We start from the raw sequence: 22,833 nt of genomic DNA on the forward strand, positions 1-22,833 counted from the left end.
GTACTCTTAGTCAAATTAGTGTACTAATGATATATCCAGCACCAGCACTGAGAGAGAAAAGACAAATACTGAAAATATTTGGATGCTCATATGAAAGGAAAAGATTAAACTGGTTCCTCAAATAAATAAACAAAATAACCCTCAACACACACACACACCAGAATAGAGCACGTATTTCTTTAGAATTACCATTGTTGAGTGCTAAATGAATGGGTGAGCTAATGATATCATACTAAAAATAAAGTTTAAAATATCCAAAAAGCAAATATAAAGGATATAGAGAGGATGAATATGAAAGAATAAAATATTGGATTGGCCAAATCCCGAACGAACTTTTTGGCCAATCTAATACCTATTTTCATATATTTTACACTGAGTGAACAGAAAAAACCCTAAAAATGTAAAATGATATCTTAAGATTTAAAGATATAATGTATATAAAACTGCCATTTTTTCCTAGTTTTTAAAACTGCAATTACAGTGTAAATTAGTCTAAAAACATCTGGAAAATATCCATAAATAAGAACAAGAAAAACAATTTCTCATATACCAATAATCACAGGTAACTACCTTTGACAATTTGGTGTGTAACCATCCAGGCTATTTTCCATTCATATGTAAACATGTACATAGATAAGATCATACTATACATGCAGTTTTTAAAACAGTTTTGTTCATTTAACAAATATGTAAACTATATTTCATGTTAATAAATAGGCAACCATACCATCCTTTGTGATGGTTACTTACAATTTCACTGCATGGATATATCATTATTCTATTAACCACTCCTCTACAGTTGAGCATTTAGATTGTTATCAAATCTTTGCCATTATACTATATTAATTAGCCCCTGTTGCTCATTTATGTTTAAAACACAGCCTAAATCTACAGCCAATTAGCACTCAACTGCTTTTGAATATGTGATCTTAGAAAGGTAAAGAACATGTGTAATCATCAACTTTGTTTCATTAAAGGTATGTAATATTACTGATAGCTATTTTGTCAATACTTATTTTTATTGCCTGTAAGACTCACACACCCAGGAAAACTACACTATAAAACTAGATATAATGTTCAACATGGTTAATATAATGAACACACTGTATGATACATATGAAAGTTGTTGAGAGAGTAAATCCTGAGAGTTCTCATCACAAGGAAAAATTTTTTTTTCTTTTATCTTGTATCTATATGAAATGATGTATGGTCACTACATTCATTGTGTAATCACTTCATGATGTGTGTACGTCAGATCATTATGCTGTATACCTTAAACTTACATAGTGCTGTATGTCAAATTATGTCTCAATAAAACTGGAAGAAAAAAAAGAATTAAAAAAAAAAAAAGCTAGTTTCCATCTTGAACTTTATATGCTCATAGGAAACTACAGGAAGAAAATGCTCTAACACCGAATCATCTCTTTCATGAAAATCAGTCTCTAGGAGGATTATCCAATTATGAAAACTAAATATTTTAATGAAAATGAGAGGTGGTTATTCAAAAGAAAACAGCATGCTTAATTATAAAAATGCTGCTAGGTATAGTTAATGACCCTACACACTAAGGAAGGTCGAACTTTAATGACCTGGACCACACCAAGGTCACAATTGGTAGCAGAACATTGATCAACATATAAAAGCCACCGAACACATGAAAGGAATTACAGTACATCACACATCAAACATTTTGGCCTGGTGCTTCCTTCCTCTAATCCTACTGGCAGGAAATGCTCTACATATCCTTTGAGGTGACCATACACATTTAAAAGTAGTCCCTTGTTAAAAAAGCTCTTGGATACTGCAATTTTCCCCAAAAGAGAAGAGCAACTTCTGCTCAGCACTGTTGCACTACATTTCTACTTGCAGCACAGGAATGGAGCTACACTGATGAGGTACTGTAACTGCATAATGTAATTTCTTCTTTGAAGGGTTAAAAGCATAGAAAATAAACCTGGAAAAATATGTTTTCACATTTTATATGATATAATATCAGGCAAGTTGACTCATAAATGTTACAGATTTGACTATTTTATTATAGATATATGTAAATAAAGTTTAATATTATATAAGTAAACATGTTTTGACTTATATCACCTTATAAGTTAGATTTTCACCAGAATATATTTATGACACTAAGAATAAATTTTAGAAGAATATCTTTAATTTGCCTACACTTAATTGGAAAATGTACAAATGATTCAGTTACACTATTCAAAATGAAGACTATGAAGTTGGAAAAAATTAGTGACCAACTCAGACTGAAGGATAACTTTCCCAGGAGGATATCTGTTGTGATATGATCTAGGATAGAAAAAAAGCATTTGATTTTATTGTTTTATTCTACATCATAAATATGTTTACAGCATAACGTAATGCTGTTTACCAGAATGACAGGATATTAGGAATTACTGTATATTTCATTAATATCCATTCTGTCACCCAAATGAACCAATGACATTGTAATTCTGTAACTATGCATATTATTATTTTCCCTAGCTTTTGGATAATTCTTAAAGTTTAGTGGGACTATACCTCAGTTTTATCAGGTGTTATTTAAAATCACCTGGAAATACTGAGGTTGTGCTTCACTGAACATAAGCTTCGTGACTTCGACTCAGAACTTAACTGGAAATGCCAAAGACATGCTGTCCACAGTGTGTTTGATAAGTTGACATGGGACAGGGATTCCTTTCACTGTTGTGTCAGTTTATCAAACCCATACCTAGACGACAGTCAATTCAGTTAGAGAACAATAGAGTCCTGGAATACAAATAATTACTTCCTTTTGAAAATCAATATACTATATAATGTACAAATGCCACAGACATATGCATATGACAATGTGCACTAAATAACTGTTGTAATAAATAAAATTCATAGCAATTGGTTCAAAAGCTCAATTATAACCAGAGTTATTAAGGTATATCCTTCATCAGAATTTGTCTGATGAACAGAGATGTTTATTAATAAAAAATTTAATATTCATTCATGGCACCTTTATTTTTTCCTTATATTCATTAGTGATTTACATGGAAAATATCATAGTGGATGAATATACAATTTGATATTAAGGTATGACTAACTGAAGTTAAAAATTGCTTTTTAATTTTGATCAAAATCATTTATATCTTGAATTGTATGATTTGACATTGACTTGACTATGTCAAGTAGACTTATAGATGATAAATTATGTTGAGAAAAAAGTTGTCACACTTAAAAATTCATTTTAACATTTAGTTCTGTCAAAACTAATCTATGGTTATAGAGGTAAGAATAGTGGTTAGCTGTGGAGCGCAGGGTACTGGATTGGGCGGGAATGGGGAAAGTTTCTGGGGTGCTGGGTGGTTGTAACATGGCTACATATATATATATAAAAGTTCATCATGCTTTACACAAATAATTAATGCACTTTCCTGAATGTAAGTTATAACTCAATAAAAAATAGATATGAAAAAAAGTTCAGACCAGTAAAAAATTAGCTTTGTGCTGATTTATTTTTTATCAATTTTTGCAATCACATTTGTATTTTTCATTACCTTTGTCAATGCAAAATGATTTTCAGGCAAGTTTTTGTTCACAGATCAATGCTAGAAACGATGGGCAAGAAAAGTATTTCAGGTTGAGGAAATACCTTTCTTCAGAACAGAGGATGCACAGTTTTCAAACAGCCAATAAGTATTTCTACTATATAATACAGTTAGAATTGTAGTTTATTTCAGGGCAGTGACCTAGTGGACACATAATAAAGTAGTAAGTAAAGATAAGTATATTTATTAATAGCTATTGTTTAAATTGGTACTTTAGAAAATAATAATTTCCTTTATCTCCTATAAAAATTATAAGGATTTTGGTGTAGTAGCATCTCATTAGTGGTTAGCAAGTGCTCTTACACAATGTGTAGAGGTATTAGTATTAGTATGTATTAGTATGTATTAGTCTTACATATTAGTATTAGTATGTATTAGTCTTACATATTAAATGAAAGCATAGATGCTTGCTTCCTACCCTGCTTTCTAATTAGCTTCTATATCTGTGGAGGAGATAAGAAGGGCTTGGCTGAAAACAGCCACTAATTAACAAGGGGTAAAATGGGTCTTCCTCAAATTGCAGTTACAAAGTGAACATTGCACCTCACATTCACAAGTTTCTTAAACTCAAAGCTGGTCAAAGATTTTTTTATCAATCAATCAATCATCTATCTCTCCTGTTTAATCCTTTTAGAATGTTGAGCAAGGTACATTATATGAATAACTATAAGAATAAACATGCAGGCTACTCTTTATTTACAAGATTCAATCTTTGTTATTAATGAGGAGAAAATGTAATTCTTACTTTACATCAGACACTTAGTAGCACAATGTTTTACTTTTTTTTAAAGAGCTGTCCTCTATGTCAGTGGTTCTGGTGAATAGTCATCATATTCCAGAAACTCTGAAGATGTATCTGGAAGGTACACAATGCTTTCTCTCAGGTGAATTTAAGCACAGAAGTGTTTAGGTAATAATTTCACATGACGTTAGTGCCTCATTGAGAACACACAATCAGGAATGCACATAATAAGATATTATATATCCAGCATACTTTATATAACCAGAATGTATTTAAAATAAGTATAAGATAGATTTTCCAAGTTCACGATAAAAAATTATGATGATGTAAATCCAAACAAATTTTATTATTCTGTAGCTTTTTTCCAACACAAATTTCTAGAGGAAAGCATCAAAAATATCAATAAAAGAGTTAATACATTTAATATAACATTCTAAAATTTATGACAGTAGAACTTATAGTCATTTTCAACACCGTTATTGAGGTAGCTTTTGGCGGCAAATAGAAACACATTCATAGAAACCTACATCCTGCTACAGGAAGCCACAAAAGACGCAGTTACTTTGGTGAAGGCCAAACATAAATCCAAAGCCTTCACACTAGATCAACTGAAGAACACAACCGGGACTAAAAGTCTGCCAACAGTATTTTCAAACAAAGCTTTTAGGCAAGTTACTCTAAATACCTACTATCCCAATCTCTTTGATTTGCTAAAAGGGAGTTATTTGAAACCAACACTATGCATTACAGGATTAGGGACATAACGTCACTAGATATAAAACATGCCTTGCCAAAAACCAACACAATGGTTATTTTGAGAACATTTATATAGAAAGAAAATTAGGAAGAAATTAATGGTTGGGAGGGAGAGGGTGTAGTTTTGTAGAGATTTGTAGAATTTAATCTTTACAATGTATCTGGGAACTACAGCTCAGTGTTAAAGCAGATAATAAGCTAGGTTTATGAGAAACTGTAAAGACACATAGAGGAGCAATACCATATCTTGAGCTGCACATTCATCAGGAATAGAGAAAGGTCATTATTACTATTTCCAGAAAAGAATAATTTTCCTGTTTTGAAATAAAATAATTTTTCAAAGCATACTGCACAACTGTTAATGATGTTAAGCTCATCTAAAGGATGTTAATCTCATCTATGAATTTCTGTAGGTCATATGCTTCAATTGTCAATTGTTTGGGCCTACGTAAATTGTTGAAGTACACATGTAAAACAAAATTTAAAAATTAAGTTAATCTCAACCATGAATTTCCTGGTCACATCAATTTAATGTTAGTTCATATTGGGAATATTAACTCTTTGAGAAGTCAGGACAACCATAAGAAGGTTAAAAATTACAAAAAAGATATTGTTAATGTTTTAATGTATGAAAGAATTGTGTTGCCATCTTGGATTGCATCAAGGTCTATTTATTTAAAACCTTTAACGAGGTACTTGATTCTTGATTTTTAGTAAACTATGATTTAAAAAAATCTTAGCACAGTGATTATACAACAAAGTTAATAAAAAATTAAAAGACATTTTATAGTAGCTAAAAAAAAATTCTGCTTAGTTTAACGAGCTTCCAATAAACCTTCCATTTAGGAAATGTGCATTTTTTGTGTTGAACATGTATACTTCTGAAATATTACTCATAAAGTTAATTTTTATAATGAAAGTTAAAATTTCTCATCAACTAGATAAGAACAAAGCAAGATTTTCCATTCTTCTTGTGTTGGTGGTGTCACATCAGGTTCACAGTGAGAAACTGAGAGGAACCACTGTTGCAAAAGTTGCCCATAAAAAAGCAATAAAGAGACAGAAAACAAATTGTGTATATACTGCTGGAAGAACTCTACTAATGCAAGTCTTCTAAGAGTAAAAATGAATCAGCTCCCCTAACTTTTATATTTCTTTAAAGGTAAAATTCCAAGAATTAAACTCCTACAGATAGGGTACACCTGTCAGAAGCCTCATTTATAAAAGATGTCTAAAAAGTTTGCCAAAGTTACCATGGAATTTTCATATAATGCTTGTGGACAATTTTTAAGAGAATGAAATTCTCTGTAGAGAAAAGCTGAAACCCAATACTAGATTCAAATCTATTAAGTACTGAAAGCACTAAAAAGGATTAGCAAATGTCTACAAAAAAGAAATGGCTAAAAATTCAACAACTGACAAAGTTTTTAAAGAGCTATGGGATAAATTAGTCACAGATAAAATCCCATAAGGGACATCAGAAGACCCACAAATATTTAAGGCATGAACCAAAAGCTATAGGCAGAAGTTCACAAACGTCCAATTAAAAGAAGGATATAGTTCCCTCAAGTAAAAGATGAAAGTTTAAAAACTTTGTAATTAAAAATACTACAAAAGCAAAAAGTCCTGTTTTTAACATTTTAAAATTCTTTTAACAAACATAATATTTTGGAAAGAAGTATAAACTAAATTTTATTGTTACAATCACTAGTTTATTTTTAAAATCTTTTAGTATAGGTATTAAAAGACTGTGAATTTTTAGACCATGTGAAAGAGCAATGATATAGGGAGACAACATGTAATCTTAAATGGCTTCCAAATTTGTGCATCTAATTCTGTAAGCCCTATTTTCAGATATGTAGCCTAAATACAGTATTTCTCAGTTGCATAGGATTAGAGAGAAAAAGGCCAAGGTAGTAGAAACCTTCATAACATACATATTCAACTTGATATAATTTTGGTGTAGAAAAATACATGTGAACAGATAGTACGTAGTTGTTTTTAAAAAATAAAATCAGTATTTTCTTCAACACAATTTAGAGAAAAATAATGATATGTAAGAATACTCTGGGAAGAAGAGAGAATTATAACAAAGAAAAGAGAATTTTAACTTATCTCTTTTTCTTTCATAACTTTAAGGTAGAACTAGAGTAATAACTAAATTATACTGAGGTAAAAAGCGAAAGATGTCTCTTATGAAATAAAAATCACAAAAGTATACTGAGTTCATTAATCAGCAAACCTATGTTAATATTTATAGCTGGTCATGACCCACTTCAGACCTTATAACAGATGTGAGAAAAAGCTTGATGATGATCAAAATCATTAGCTAGGTATGCAAATGGGGAGCTATTTTCTGTAGATCTAATGCATTATTAAGTACAACCTAATGAAAAATTTTTTAATTTTCAAGTATCCTCAAGGACTGAAGACCTCAAACACTAGGGTTATAAGAGTTTTTACCATAAATTATGGCTATAATATCTATAATATTAAGTCCATCTTAGCTTAGAATATTTTCCAGAACCTAAGGAAAATGCATTAAAAATGCACTAAACTTGGTACCTAATAGTTTTTTTTTCAGTTTACTCACTGTTAACAAGCAAGTTGTTAGAAAAAAACTATAGCATCTAAACAGTAATAAAATTTAATGGAGTATGAATGTGAAATTTCAAAAAAATTAAGTTTCATACTCATACTGGTTAACTAGAGTTAGTTAAATTAAAGCCAGTCTGTCTGAAATTCAGTTACAGGCAGCACGCAGTGGTAAAGAGCATAGGCAATGGGAACTGGTTCTGTTCCTTATTTTATGTGTGAACCATAAGAAATTATTTAATGTCTACAGATTCAGTTTTATGTGCGACTCATGAGAAATTATTTAATGTCTACAGATTCATTTTTTTGTCTTTAAAATACAGATAATCCTAATACCTGACCCTTAAAGTTATTGTGATTCATAGGCATTGCGTTGAAAGCATCAAGCAGAAGCCCTGACACACAAAAAAACACACAATAGATGTTAGCTATTACTGCTGCTACCACTACCACTGCTGCTGCTACTATAACAATTATAGAAATGTAGGTCAGACACTAGTATAGAAGGCCAAAGAAACGAGACATTACTTCTAAGTAAACTGATTATGAAACATTTCAAAAAGAGAGCATGATTTAAGTGACACATTAAAAGACAGATGTGATTCTTAAAAAAAATTTAACTAACAATGCTGAACACCAAAGGAAAAGATTTTTAAAGAATCCATAACTGCACCAATGTAAAGATTTTATAACAAAAACTCTTTGAAAGGCTAAGCTGGAAGAAAGCTTTATTTCAAGAAAGTTGAAAATTCATACATAAACAAGGGCCATAGAAAAGGACTTACTAAGCATTACTGGGGTAAATAAAATACTTAACTTGAGGGCCTCCCCGGTGGCGCAGTGGTTGAGAGTCCGCCTGCCAATGCAGGGGATACGGGTTCGTGCCCCGGTCTGGGAGGATCCCATATGCCGCGGAGCGGCTGGGCCCGTGAGCCATGGCCGCTGGGCCTGCGCATCCGGAGCCTGTGCTCCGCAACGGGAGAGGCCACAACAGTGAGAGGCCCGCATACCGCGAAAAAAAAAAAAAAAATACTTAACTTGAACAAGTGTCTTATGTAAGAAAACAATTAGTGGTAAGATTTGAAATCCAGCTTGAGGTCAGATCATGGAGGAAGATGCACATTGGGTTATAAGACAGGGATTCTGCCATGTTAAAAATTGAGCACTATGACAGATGTTAAACAGAGCTGCCATCATCAAATATGTGGTATGTTAAAGCCAAAAAAGCCTACAACATTTTAATTCATACAGCAATGTTGAACTGTGAATCACTTGGCCTTTGCGATTCAAATGGTAACAGACAACACTTGAGCTATAATAATTTCAGTTTCCTATTGTTACTGATCTATTTGTTCCCACCCTAGTAGCTATTTCACTGAAGGTAACTCCTTTCACATTTTCTCAGGTATAATAATGTTTTGAAGTCTTGGTCACAATATGTTCTACAAAAGTTAAGCTTTCATGAAGCTTTTTAATAATGGAGAATGTTCTGTTGGTTAGAGACAAAAAAGTAGTCTTTAAAGAGTCTTCTGATCTATGCCGTCTTAAACAGTTAGTTCAAAAACAGGCAAATATTTCTGAATATGATGACACTGAAGGATGTCCACAACATATTACTGAGTTTAAAACAAATCCAAGTTGCAGAGCAATATGTCGAGTACAGTCCATTTAAGACAGAGACAGTCACACACACAACACACATACACACACACACACAAATGGTCTAAAAGAGTGTCAACCTAAATAGTAACAATGGCAATAAAGTAAGGGAGCAATCAGCACTCAGAGTAAGCCTTGGAATTCCGTTTTCTATGCACACACATTTGTATTGTTTATTTTTTTAAAATAAACACTATATTACACTTTTATTTAAAAAATTTTAATAATACTGGTTTATTAATAGATTAAAATAAAGGTAGATTTGATATTTAAAAAGTCATTCTACCAACTGACTTGTAAATTATTTTTTATTCCTACTTTAACTTTTCATATTTTAATTTGATAACAAGACGACTGAATAATGATAAACTAAACTGTAAACAATATTTTTTTAAACTTGGAATACAAAAAAATTTTTTTAAAGGTACTTAAAATGTACTGAAAAAGTGATATATTTTACTTATATAGCCTCATGAATAATTAACGTTAACATTTCTATTCCCTTGGCTACTTTTAAAAAGAAAGAAGTTTGAACAGAATTAAACAACGCTTTTCTCTATTCCTTCCTGTGAAAACTACAAAACTAGATGGAACTTCTGGAATCATTCTTTCCTCGCATAATAATTTTCAAAAGACGCAGGACAGAATGCTATAAGGACACTTACAATAAAAATGGGACTATGAAAAAAAGTTTAGGGCACAAGTTCATAACCACTGATTTTGCTTATTTCATCAATTTAGGCATTGTGGGAGGTGTTATAGACAAAGTAAAATGATTAAATTATTAATGTTATCAAATCTAGCAGAGCTTCACAATGTAATTTCACTGACTCAAGTGGTGTGGTTGAGGTTTTAAGTTCCATGGAGGGAGGTACCATGAGTTCTAGTCAAAATATCTATCGTTGGCATCAAATACATTGTCGGCACTCAATAAATATCTGTTAAATAACTGAAATAATTGATCAATGTATATTTAATAAATAAATGAATTAAAGTAATGAATGAATTAATGCATGCAGACATGTAATGGAATGGCTTAAATGGCTCAAAGATACCTACTGTTCTAATGACTGATATAGGGCTATTTATTCTATTTCTCATATGGAAAGCTATTTTTGAAAAATTATTTAAAACAAAAACCAAGTCAACTACTTACAGACAAAATTCAGGATCACAGTCAAAGAGATTTTTAGAAAAGTCTTAGGAAGAGAAATAATATAAATCCAATGTAATTTTTCTTATAGCAGTTATCCTATAAAATGGTTAAGATCCTGACTGAGACCTATTTCCATTTTTTAATAAACAATTGTAAACACTATAATTAATGAGCTGCAGATGATGTACCAGAATTTGTAGAACATAAAGTTTCTAAAAACTATATAATCCATTTATATAAGAGTAAGTAAATTTATTAAATTCTTAATATGTTTAAGTTACAAACACATTTAAACATTTTAATTATACTTCTTTATAATCCCTATATTATTGTAATTTCCTTAAATCAGTCTAGCATAGGTAACTTTTTAAAATGTCTGCCTTGGGGCTTCCCTGGTGGCTCAGTGGTTGAGAATCTGCCTGCCACTGCAGGGGACACGGGTTCGAGCCCTGGTCTGGGAAGATCCCACATGCCACGGAGCAACTGAGCCCGTGAGCCACAACTACTGAGCCTGCGCGTCTGGAGCCTGTCCTCCGCAACAAGAGAGGCCGCGATAGTGAGAGGCCTGAGCACCGCGATTAAGAGTGGCCCCCACTTGCCGCAACTAGAGAAGGCCCTTGCGCAGAGACAAAGACCCAACAGCCAAAAATAAATTAAATAAATAAATAAATTTAAAGAGTTTTTTTTTTTTAAAAAGTCTGCCTTTATAATCGTTTATCCTTAACTGTTTTTCTGCTTCTCTTTTAGCTTGAGACAAGAACCTGAATCATCTCTCAGGAAAAGAGGTTTTGCAAGATAAAGGAAAAATCTTAATATTAGGCCAGACTGTCTGTGCTTCAGAACTTTGGTATAAGTCAGGGAAATGGTTGAGCACATCATAGAATAGGAACATCTCAGATTGATTTGAAAGTCAACTGGGAGATTGTCTTGTCCAGGAACAAGCAGATGTAAGACAGATCAGTAGGCAAGGAAGAAGCAGGTAAAGAGCATAGACAGTTAAGAAAGGAGCTCATGACTATATACAGCTGGGCATGATCACTGAATAAATACGTTATATATGTTCTGTTGTTTTCTAGTGGATCAGATTTTTTTTAGAAGAATAAAGTATGAATTCATATAAGGTATTAGTAACTTAATAAAAGTTTTATTATTTTACATTTCCTGAGTCAAAGATTCTAAAAGTAACAACTATCAACTGAAAGTCTGTAAAAATTATGAAGTTAAAAAAAGACTCCACTGAGTGATTTTGTTACGGAGTGGGTAGGAAAGCATGGGAGTGAAGGATACTCACTTTTTGTGGTAGAGCCTTTCATAATGCTTGAGTTTTTAGCATTACAATTATTAACATTTATTACAAATGTATTTTTAAAAAAATCTTCTTTGTTCAAAACTTTTGTAAACCATTGATCTAATTATGCTAAAGAAGGTGTGGTCCCTGAAGCAGCACATCAGCGTGATCCAGTATCAGTGTCATACCCAATCACTCTTGGTAGAAATGTGGAATTTCAGGCATCATTTCATACCTCCCAAGTCAAAACGTGAATTTTAAAAAGATCTCCAGGTGATCTACATGCACATTAAATTTAAGAAGCACTAGTCTAATTCAACATAAATCATAACCCTCTCTAAGCCTTCCATGTAGTTGATCAGCCTTTGCTACATCAGCAATGGGTAGCTCAGTACCTCCTGAGACAGTCAACATTTTCAGAAATAAATGCCTGAACTCCGCCTGCCCATCCCCCAAACTAAATCCGCCCCCAGTCTTTCCTTCCCTCAGTTAATGTCATCCTTCTAGCTGCTTATGCCACACAACTGAATTATCCTTATCTCCTTTGTCTCAAACCCCATGTGCAACCCATCTGCAAATTCTCTTGGCTCTACCTCTAAAACATCTCCAAGATCTGACCACTTCTCACCACCTCCACAGCCACAACCGTGGGTCAAACCACCATCATCTCCTGCCAAGATTATTGCAGTAGTCACAAGCCCTTGCCCTTCCCTGCCTACAGTCTATTCTTTACATATTGGCCTGAATTATGTGTTTAAATATAAATTGAATCATGCCACTTCTCTGCTCAAACCCTCTTAGTGTTTCTCATTTGATGAAGAAATCAACCCCTTAATAATCAAAAAAACTTCATATTACACATTCAGTTGACACAAATAATCGAAATAATCCTTAACCTTTAGAGATCAATATCAAACTCCCATTGGCTCTTTTGAACTGTGACTTCCTTTGTTTTTAAATATATATTTCACCCCTTTTCTGTCTTTGTCTATCTTTAGTCCCTGCTGGTGAGCCCTTCACTTCCTTCTGTAGATAGATATTTAGTAAACAACAGAAGCAGTATTTCAAAACTAGGCATGTGTAAATTATTTTCCCCACAACTACATCTCACTCAAAATAACAGCCAAAGTCCTCACAATGGCCTATGAGGTTCCTCCATAGTGTCTCTCACCTCACAGCCTACTACTTTCCCTGGGCACACACTGTTTCAGCTGCCATTGGCTTCTTGGGCACACTCCTGCTTCAGGATCCTGTGCTCTCTTGGTGAGATGTCCTCTGATTAGGGCCATGCTGTCCACCTCTAGCTTCCCATTTCCTATCTTCCTCCCTGCTGTATTGCCTCCACAGCATTTCTTATAGTCTAATATACCAGATTATTTACTTACTTACTTAACTTACTTACGTACTTACGTACGTACTTATTTATTTACTTACTTACTTATTTATTTATTTATTTATTTATTTATTTATTTATTTATTTATTTATGAATAACTGTCTCTCTCCTCCATTAAATTTAAGACCAGGGATTTTTCTTTGTCTTGCTCATTGATCTATACTCAATATCTAGGATAGTGTCTGATGCACAGTAGGCTCCCAATAAACATTTGTCAAATAATGACTAATGAACAAACAGTCCCATTTATGATTAGACTTTTATAATCTGAAAGACCTTTATTTCATTGAGCTGCAATTAATGTCATTATAATATCCACAAATTTAATGGTCCTAGGTCTATTCTTAGCTTCAGAAGGAAGGACACATGATAAGCCAAGTATTTGAAGAATGGCCACACATCAACTAGGAGTTTTCTCATCTTCAAATTTAAGATGTTCAGTTATTTTGGTCTTCCTGTTTTCCTTCAAAGGTAATATGTCTTTTTTTTTTTTTAACTGGCTACATTTAAGATTTTTCTCAAACTTCAGAAAAGACAAAAGCATCTCATCTCTCCTGAGATCTGTCTTAGGCCTTGAAACCCGTGTTGGGGGATGCAGATGCTGTTGCTCTCTCTCTCTCTATTTGCTCAACATCCTGCCTCAGCCCATCAGGGAGGAGTCTCTTTATTGTCTATCTTTGATTTTCAATCATTCGAACATGTACCTAGGTGTAGTTTTCTTTGCACTTATCTTGCTTGGATTGAGGATAGGTTTCTTGAGTCTGCTAGTTAATGACTCTTGATAAATTCAGAAAAGTCTCAAGGTCTAGCTCTTTAATTACTCGTTTTATTCCATTCAATCTTTCTTCTACTTCTTGTATTCTCATTACACGTTAGACCATTTGACAGTGCCCCACATGTTTTCCATTTGTTCTCTTTCTTGTTCCTTTTTCCTTTTCTAATTTTTTTCTTCCCTCTCTGTGCTTCAGTTTGGATAATTTCTCTGAAGCTTTCTCTAAGTTCACTAATCCTATCTTTTGCTTTGTCCATCTGCAGTTATGGCTATTCTATGAGTCCTTAATTTCAGATACTGTATTATTCAGTTTTAGGATCTAATTTAAATAGAGCTCATTTCTATGAAATCCTCCATTTTTTCAACATTTTTCTTTACAGTATTAATAACAATTATTTCAAACTCCTCTCTACTAATTTCAAATCTCAGTCATCTGTGGGTCTTTTCTACTAGCTAAATTTTCTCCTGATAATGGCTCAAATCTTCCTGCTTTTTGGATATCTTTTTTCTTTTTTATCATGTATCAGACACCATGTATAAAAAGGCTACAGAAACAGAAGTCAATGTTATTTTCTCCCAGAGAAGGCACATCTATTCTCGCCAGGCAGCACGGATAAGGGGTGGACCATTTCCATCCAGTTGTGAACTGAGCTAGGTTGGGGTTAGCTTGCAACTCTAACTAAGCCCAATTCACCTTTGGTTTCAAACGTCTCAAGGGTGAGACGTCCTGTGTTTGTTGCAGGTCTTTCCCTACAATGTTGCACTGTTCAACAGAAATATAATGCAAACCACAATTGGGAGCCACCTACGTAAATGAAAATTTGCTAGCAGTTACACTGATAAAAGGATTAAAAAAAAACAGAGGAAAACAGTTGTAATAATATATTTAACTCAATATATCTAAAATATGGTCGTTGCAATATATAATCGATAAAAAGATTATTAATGAGATATTTTATTTTCTTCTTAATTCTTCAAAATCTTCAGTATCTTTTATACTTACAGAATATCTCAATTTGGATTACCACATTTCAAAAGCAGAACAGTCACATGTAGTCAGTGGCTACTGTACTGAACAGTGCACCTCTAGCATGACTTTGTCTTTTAAGGAATGTGAAACTTTGAGAAACTCAATTTCTTCTTGCCAGCTCCCTTCCACACTTGATACACAGAAAAAAGCACCGTGGAGGACTGACTGTATGTTTGAGGCTCCTCCAGATTCCAATATGTCACTCTAGCCTACATGACTGATAAATGTCCCTTAATTTCTACTTCCCACAACAAAATCTCTCTGCTTATAGCCAGACGAAGCAAATAATTCCAGAGCTGAAAAGAATACCCAGTGTCAAATGTAAAATAGATAGCTAGTGGGAAGCAGCCGCATAGCACAGGGAGAACAGCTCGGTGCTTTGTGACCACCTAGAGGGGTGGGATAGGGAGGGTGGGAGGGAGACGCAAGAGGGAGGAGATATGGGGATACATGTATACATATAGCTGATTCACTTCGTTATACAGCAGAAACTCACACACCATTGTAAAGCAATTATACTCCAATAAAGATGTAAAAAAAAAAAAAAAAGAGTACCCACTGTCCACTTACCTAGAAAGGGTATTTCTCTCTCTGAAATTTAATTCCTCTGGACCGTTTTGTGACATCAATTAATATTTTTTTTCTTAAATCAGTTTTGTTGAGATATAACTGACATCCCATAAAGTTTATCCTTTTGAGGTGTACAATTCAGTGTTTTATTTTGTATACTCTCATTTTACTCATTATATATCATTCATTGTACCTCACTACTATCTGACACTGGAACATTTTTATCACCCCCAAAAGAAATCCTATACCCATTAGCAGTCATTCTATTTTCCCCTCCTAGCTAACACTATTCTACTTTCTGTCTCTATGTATTTGTCTACTCTGGAAATTTCATACAGATGGAATCATATAATATGTGGCTCTTTGCGTTTGGCTTCTTTCACTTTGCATTTTTCCAACATTGATCCATATTATAGCATATACTTCATCCCTTTCTATGGCAGAATAATTTTCTATTTTATGGGCATAACACGTTATGCTTAACCATTCATAAGTTGATAAACCTTTGTGTAGTTCTGCCTTTTTGGCTATTATGAATAGTGCTGCTATGAACATTGGTGTGCATGCCTTTGTATGAATATATGTTTCAATTCTCTTGTGTACACATACCTAGGAGTTAAATTCCTGCATCATATGGTAACTCTACGTTTAACCTTATGAGAAAATGCCAGTTTTCCACAGTAGATGCACCATTTTACATTCCCACTAGAAATGTATGAGGGTTCCAATTTCTCCACATCTGTTGCCTTTTATATTATAACCATGCTAGTGGGTGTCATTTTGACTTGTATTTCCCTAATGACTAATGGGGTTGAACACCTTTACATGCACTTATTAGCCATTTTTATATCTTCTTTGTATATATATTCAAATCCTTTGTACATTTTTTAACTGGTTGTCCATCAATTACTGAGTTGTAAGAGTTTTTTTACCTATACTGGATATAAATCTCTTATCAGATAGGTGATTTGTAAATATTTTCTCCCATTCTGTGGATTGTCACTTTCTTGATAGAGTCCTTTGCAGCACAAAAGTTTATAATATTGATACAGTTCATTTTATCTATTTTTTCTTTTGTCCCCCATGCCTTTGGTGTCATTTCTAAGAAACCATTATCTAATCGGAGGTCACAAAGATTTACTCCTACAAGTTTCAGAATTTTAGCTCTTAATTGTATGTCTCTGATCCATTTGACTTAATTTTTGTATATAATGTCAGGTAAGGGTCCAATTTCATGTGGATATCCCGATTTCTGAGTACCATTTGTTGAAAAACTATTCTTTACCATTGAATTGTCTTGGCTCCTTTATTAAAAACCAATTGATAGTAAATGTGATGGTTTATTTCTGGACTCTCAATTCTATTATTGATCTGTATGTCTACCTTCATATCAGTACTCCACTAGCTTGATTATTGTTGTTTTGTCATAAATTTTGAAATCTGGAAGTGTGAATCCTCCAACTTTGTTCATTTCCAAGATTGTTTTGGCTATTCTGGGTCCCTTGAAATTCCATATGAATAATTTTCCATATAGAAACTTTGCCAATTTCTACAAAGAAGCTAGCTGGAATTTTGATGTGGATTATGTTGAATCTGCAGATCATTTTGAGGAGTACTGACATCTAACAATACTAAGTCTTCTGATCTATGTAATTGGGATATAATTCCCATGTATTTCGATCTTCTTTAATTTCTTTCAACAATGTTTTGTAGTTTTTAGAGTGTAAGTTGTATATTTATTTTGGTAAATTTATTTGTAAGTACTTAATTCTTTTTGATGATGTTATAAATGGAATTGATTTCTTAATTTCACTTTTAAAGAGTTCATTGCTTATTGTTATTGTGAACTGATATTTACACAGTTGTTCCCTGGTATCTGTGGGGGAATGGTTCCAGGACCCGCCAGGAATACCAAAATCCATAGATACTCAAGTCCCTTAGAGTCAGCCCTCAATATCCATGGTTCTGTATCCACGGATTCAACCAACCATGGGCTGTGTAGTATTTACTATTGAAAAAAATCCACGTATAAGTGGACCCATGCAGTTCAAACCTGTGTTGCTCAAGGGTTAACTATATATTGATTTTTTATCCTGCAACCTTGCTGAACTAGTTTATTGGCCCAAAAGTTTTCCAGAGGATACCTTAGGATTTTCTATATACAAGGTCATGTCACCTGCAAAAAGACACAGTTTTTCCTTCCTTACCATCTGGGTACCCTTTTATTTCATTTTCTTGCCCAACTGCCCTGGTTAGAACCTCTAATACAATGCTAAATAGAAGTGGTGAGAGCAGATATCTTATCTTGCTCCTGATCTTAAAGGGAAAGCACCCAGTCTCTAACTATGAACTATATTAGCTGTGGGTTTTTTATAGATGCCATTTATCACACTGAGGAAGTTAGAAAAAACAAGACAGAAAGAAGAAACACAAAAGGCAGATTAAAAGAAAGAGGAAGTAAAAACATATGGAAAGGGAGCAGGAGAATGAAATCACTAAATCACATAATCAGGGGGAGGGACTAAACGATAGAAATATGAATTAAAAAATAACTGAAGAGAATTCTAAAGAAATAGATTCTGAAATGCTCTGCCATTAGATAAGTATATGCTTTTGGAAAAACACATAAAAATTCTGTGTGCCTCGGTTTTGTCAATTAGAAAAAGAAAGTAAGGGCATTTATTCTGTAAACATAAAATAGCTATTATGTACTTTTTGTGTACATATTTATATGTATTTTGTGTGAGGCAGGATGTGAGGCACTGAAGATCTAAAGAGATAATGTACATTTTTAGATTTTATTTTTTGGCATTATATTTCTATATTCTATAAAATAAGTCAAACTATTAAAATAGTGAAATGGAATGAAATGAGATACAGGGAAAGAAGGTAGAAAGTAAAGAAAGAAAAAATATGAAAAGGGAAAAGGTAAAGAATGAAGAAAGATACAGAAAGGGAAGGAAAAATATGGTCTGAAAAAATATAGAGAACTGAGTAAGAAGAGAGACTGAGGGAAAAAAAGTTCAAGAAGGACAAAAGGGAGGAAAAAATGAAGGGGGCATAGGAGAGCCACATCTCCACAAATGACTGCTGAAGAGCCAGAAAGGGGAAAGGGTAGAGGAGGAGAGGAAGTATCTTAGTGGTTCACTTTATTGATGGTGATAGGGTCTTTTAATATGAAACATATTTCTTTCACCAAAAGGAAAGAAGGAAACTCTTTGAGGACTACTTAGCTCTGAAGTGGAAAAGAAAAGATAAATATACCTAAAAGAATTCCCAAATGTTAGAAAATTAAATTGTTTTCACCCAGAAAGGATTCTGCTGTAATCTTTTCTCTAGATACTGAGGAAGTCAAAATATGAGTTGTGATCTTGGCTCTGTCATTACTTGACTAGAGACAATTATTCTTTTGACTTCTCAGTTTCCTAATCTATAAAATAAGGAAGTTGGATTAGATGATTCCTAAGGCCTACTTCAGTTTTGACATCCTTAAATTTTACGTAAGTTAGCAAAATAAAAACTTATTTAAGGGATGAATACTATAAGCTACCAGAAAAAGTAATACAAGAAAGAAAGCAAGATATACAATTCAAAGGCAAAAAATGTCAACACAAATAACAGAAAAAGTTGAGAAAACAAAATACCTAGGTCCACTTAAAGTAAAAAGAGCTGTCACCCTCTAGGTGGTAAATGTATTACAAAAATCAGAATCTTTCTCAGCAGTAACATTTATTGGAGGACAGTAGAAATTTATTTCTGATAAGAGTGAGAGACTACAACATCTGAAAAACAGACCAGAAGGAAAAATAAGACACTTGTTCATCTGTATTTCTGTGACTTTTCGCACTTGGCATTATTTGCAACTGTACTTTTATGTCTGGCAGCAGTGCCAACTTCAGTACGAATGATATATTATTTTTATCATGTTGATTACATGTGTTCACCAGTTTAGTTGTCCATATATGCTTGGTGTGGTTTGCAAATAGTCAGTGACAAAATCCAGAGCATGGCATTTTCACAGAAAGTGTTTACTGTGAAATTTCTCCTTAGAAGTTTGCTTTTCTTTACAGCTTTGATCCATATGACACGCACAGCCCTACATTTCAAATAATGGCTTATAGTTAAGAAAATGCTTCATTTTGATACAATATGACTATATTAGGATATAGTTCTAGAGAGGACCTAATTTTCTCATGTAATTAGAAATTTGGTCAAATCTAAAGTCTGCTAAAATTTTCCAAACTGCGCTTCTTCAGTTTTATGGTGACTTGGTACTTACATTCTGTTATTCATCAACACTTCACAGAAATACTTGATTTGTCTGAATGAATTTAAAAACCCACAACTGAAGAAAATCAGAAAAACCTGGTTTTAAATATCAAAAGATCCCGAATGAAAAGTATTTCTACAGGCCACACTGAGCAAGTTTTATTGATCAGTGTACTTCTTTGCAGTATGAAATTGTTGCAAGATTGAACATAAGAAAATAAACTTACTGGTAAATATCTTTCCTGAGGACAGATCTGCCAAGGGGATTGTCAGCCTGGGGAGCCATAGCAACAGAGCCAATCTTCAGAACCATGGTGTCTTCTTTTCCTGCCTGATTAACTGTAAAAGAAATAGATTAATGAGGTATACAGTAGATCTGTATGCAACTTCATCTTTAAGGAAAAATTTTTGAATAATGGGATAGAGACAAACTAAGATAAGACCATAAATCAGGACAAGGAAAAATTTGTTTAAAATAGAAATATTTAATGCTTTTCTTAACTATTTCCTTTATATCCCAATAAGTAGTTCTCAGGATAGACAATTAAAATGGCAATGAAAAAGAAACTCCACTCAACATGAAAACATGTGATATTAATTATATGTAAGTAATATTGAAGCAGTATGTTTATCTAATTTCATGATCTGATAATACTACATCTTTCTCCCAAGTGATTTTCAGCCCTGGGGTTTCAACACTGCATTGTTGTTTACAAATATATTGAAGGATATCAGAAAGGCACTAACAAATTCTCAAAGTTACTTGAATTTACACAATTAGTAATAATTAAATACAATGCACACACACACACACACACACATACAAACACACAATAGCACATTAGGCTGTAACATATCAGCTTAATGGCTGCAATGGTGAAGAAAATAATGGCTGCAATGATAAAGAAAGAAAAAACCCAGTAACTGATTAATACGTAAGGACACTTCAACTTTCTGTTCTAGGCACTTTTTAATTTTAATAATTTCTATAGTGGAATTACTTGAGAAATAGTAATTTCACACTTGTGTAAAAGTTCTACTTCCTAATAGAATCTAAACCTAAGTATTCTCAGAAAACAATAAAAGGTAAAAAGGTATATTAATTCTGATTCTTTTCTCTATACTGAATAAAAAAATTTTATCACATGTTCTCATGATAAAAAGCTCAACAATTTTTCTAAAAGTCACTGGCTAATTTAATGTCTTTTTCTAAACATTATTTGGAATGAAAAGGTGTTCTTGATGGCCCCATTAATTTATATTAAATTTTACTCCCTCTTCCCCCACAGATGAGTCTACTGTAGTAGCTGTTTAAAACTGTTAACAATATACAACTTTTGGGGTTGTGAAGAAAACATATACTAAAATTCATAATTTCTCTCAAAGAACAACCATCTGCCACAAACGGAACAGAAAAGGACTGGCTGCAAGACCTCAGGAATATCCTGAACAGAACATGCCTACAAAGGCATACAATCCATATTTCCCAAACTGTGGTGGCCAAAGAATGCAAAAGCTAAGAGATTATTTCCAGCTGCTTCAGCAGAACACTCAGTATGGTCTGACTTAGATTAGTCTAAAAAAGAAAGTCAGAATTAAGAAAATCAAGAAAAGTAAGAAGAAAGATATTCAGCGAGGAAAAGAAAGAACCAGAATAAGATGTACATAAAGGGAGAGGCAAAATGGCAGGGGAAGGGGAAGGACAGCAAAAGGGGAAGAAAGAGACAAGCTATCATAATAAATATTAGCATGTGGATGCTACAATAAAGATGGTATTTTTAAATGTCCATAGCAAAAAAGATCAAATAGAAAACTACTTCTCATGCAGTTGTACTATTTTCAAATGACTAGAGGTCTGGCTTGATTATAGGTCCTTATACTATGAACACTGTTTACATTTCATAGATCTTGCATTTTATGCCACGCTTATCAAATAGTTCCATGTGGGTAAAAACCTCTGATTAAGCAGAAGGCCTCAATTAAATCAATAAATAGTAAGCCTGGAGAATACAGCATACCACAAAAGTGCAATTAGTGTACTTGCTAACTGTTCTTCTAGGCTACAGATACTACCGACCATATGAAAGTCTGAAATGTAATAGAAACACTGCAGTAAATGAGGTACATATGGAAGAAAAATGACGTACTTGGTGTTACATACAAAGCCAGATCCAAGAACAGAATTGTTTCTGTTAGAGCCAAAACTATTCTCACTATATTAAACTGACTATGAAGTTATAATAATGATAAAAAGCACTTAATGCAGATCATCCACAAACTAAATTAAAACAATCAATTTTATTATAGAAAGTATTCAGCTTATCAAAATGTACCTTTGAGATATACAAAAAAATAATAAAAATAGATATTTATGCAAGAAAGTGCCCTGAGTCATTTCTTTAGTTACTTTATAGTTGGCAAAAAACAAGCTTCCCCCTTTTTTTTTAATTTTGGTATTTTTTTTTCTTTAATAAAAACATAAAAACATTTGAAGTTTGCAAATTTCATACCAATACAAGCAAACATTACCATTAACAGAAACAGTTGAAGATTAGGGGAAAGATGATGATTCCATATAGGTTAATACGTATTTCGTATAAACAGCTGAACTGTGGTAGGAGTGGTAGTAGCTGTAGGCAGTGGTTGAAGGTGTACGTGGGCAAGACTTCTGGGTCCTTGCTCTGGCAAGGATCAGACAAGAGATGTGGTCCACCTGGTCAGAGCTCGCAGCTAAGATTGCAGTCAAAGGCAAGACTCCTGAGCCAACATCATGGAAAACAGCACCACAGATCCTCTCTATTACTGTCCATCCAGAACTGGAGGGAATAACTCTCCCTGACAAAGCCTATTCATGCTATCTATGAGAGGCCCTAATAATTAATTCTGCGCCTTCCAACCTAATATGAATGTTGGTAGGTAACACAACATCTTACTGGTGAATTACTCTTTATGAATTTATCTATGCCCACCTTGAACTATATATATATATATATATTTTAAAAGAACTTCATT

General features: G+C 33.3%; 1 protein-coding gene across 9 annotated transcripts in view; it reads right to left on the reverse strand.

The window, feature by feature from the left end:
• Positions 1 to 22,833, reverse strand: part of VPS13B (vacuolar protein sorting 13 homolog B) — a 791,361-nt gene that overhangs the window by 354,246 nt on the left and 414,282 nt on the right. For all 9 annotated transcript variants that reach the window (XM_082600778.1, XM_082600779.1, XM_082600780.1 and 6 more), the window contains one exon: positions 20,049 to 20,160. In XM_082600778.1, coding sequence (XP_082456904.1) covers positions 20,049 to 20,160 — 112 coding nt within the window. The remainder of the gene's footprint in view (positions 1 to 20,048; positions 20,161 to 22,833) is intronic.

The sequence above is a fragment of the Mesoplodon mirus genome (assembly GCF_964341445.2).
Source record: "Mesoplodon mirus genome assembly, chromosome: 16".
NCBI classification, from domain to species: domain Eukaryota; kingdom Metazoa; phylum Chordata; class Mammalia; order Artiodactyla; family Ziphiidae; genus Mesoplodon; species Mesoplodon mirus.